General features: G+C 36.7%; 1 protein-coding gene across 1 annotated transcript; it reads left to right on the forward strand.

Moving 5' to 3' along the window:
• Window positions 1-6: 6 nt before the first annotated feature.
• LOC112466455 (anaphase-promoting complex subunit CDC26-like) lies at window positions 7-528 on the forward strand. The gene has a single exon (XM_025034552.1). It carries the CDS (start codon window positions 13-15, stop codon window positions 232-234), a length of 222 nt encoding a protein of 73 aa, XP_024890320.1. The 5' UTR covers window positions 7-12; the 3' UTR covers window positions 235-528.
• The last annotated feature ends 913 nt before the right edge of the window (window positions 529-1,441 follow it).

Raw genomic sequence — 1,441 nt, forward strand, 5'->3', positions numbered from 1 at the left:
TTTTTCAGCGCGATGATACGACGAAGTCCGACTCGGATAGAAATGCGGCTGGACGACCTGCAGGTGTACGAGGAAATAAGAAAAGTGCACGAGTCCAAAAAGGATCCCGAGAGGAAAGCGTCGTCGTCCATGAACCCGCCAACGTGGGGTGGCAAGATCCCTCAGAGCGAGATTCAGGATCGCATCGGTTACGTGCCGCAACATCCGGCCAGTCACAATCGAACCGCGACATAGCAGCCGACTCGGGATACGAATCACAGCATGAATAAACAGCAGCCAAATTATGCGTTTCAACAGAACTTTGATTTCAAGCTATTCGGCACATTTATACGAATACGATTTATATACGACGTACTTACATAAAAATTAAGACCGTTTTTTTTATCCAATGAATTCATTCTTCGTAATTAATCACACTGGTTATGATCCAGAAGTCATAATCCTAAGAACAGTTTTTACAATATGACGTTGCTTTTATTTACAAAATGTAATCGCTATGTGTGAAATATACAAAGTTAATGGACGATATCCGATATCTTCTTCTTCTTTTTCACTTTCATCGGCATAGGTCCTGGCATCTTGAATACCGTGCTTAAAAAAGTTTCAATAAATCACAATTATCGTTTATGACATACACAAAATGTATTAATACACAATACGTACTATGTATTAAGGACGTTCACCGGTCCTTATACTACAGAAAATTGATTTTCTATAGATTTTCTTGAAACTGCGAATATACGTACGTTAATTTAGGTGTGCTTTATGCGTGGTATAAATTTCAGTATCTCTTGCGGTATGAAAATCAAGCTACTGAGCCTCAAAGTTTCAATTTTTACCAAAATTTAGTAAGAGTTGAAACTTTGAGGCTCAGTAGCTTGATTTTTTATACCGCAAGAGGTACTGAAATTTATACCACGCATAAAGCACACCTAAATTAACGTATATTCACAGTTTCAAGAAAATCTATAGAATTTCGATTTTCTCTAGTACAAGGACCGGTGAACGTCCTTAAGGGCCAATTTCACCAACCACAGTTAGCTTAACCGACGGTTAAAGTTAGCAGGATTGACCAATATAGAAAGCAGGGTGGATTCATTTCTATTGGTCAATTCTGCTAACTTTAACCATCGGTTAAGCTAACTGTGGTTGGTGAAATTGGCCCTAATACACAGTATAATTAATATATCAGCTACGAAAATACTTACTGACAAGTAGTGCATATTGGACTGAATTTGCAGAAGACTATAACAAAGATAAAGACACCTTTTTAATATAAATAAATTTAACAATGTTTAACATCGGTGTGTGTTTAAATGTTTTCTACATTCTACATTGTTTCACATTGATTAAAATTGACTCTTGGCATTGCTAACTAGACGTAACTTTAAAGCAATACCTACTTGACAAACATATGGAACAAACATATCCGATATCAATA

Source organism: Temnothorax curvispinosus, unplaced genomic scaffold, assembly GCF_003070985.1.
Source record: "Temnothorax curvispinosus isolate PA1 unplaced genomic scaffold, ASM307098v1 QBEX01001572.1, whole genome shotgun sequence".
Lineage (NCBI taxonomy): Eukaryota > Metazoa > Arthropoda > Insecta > Hymenoptera > Formicidae > Temnothorax > Temnothorax curvispinosus.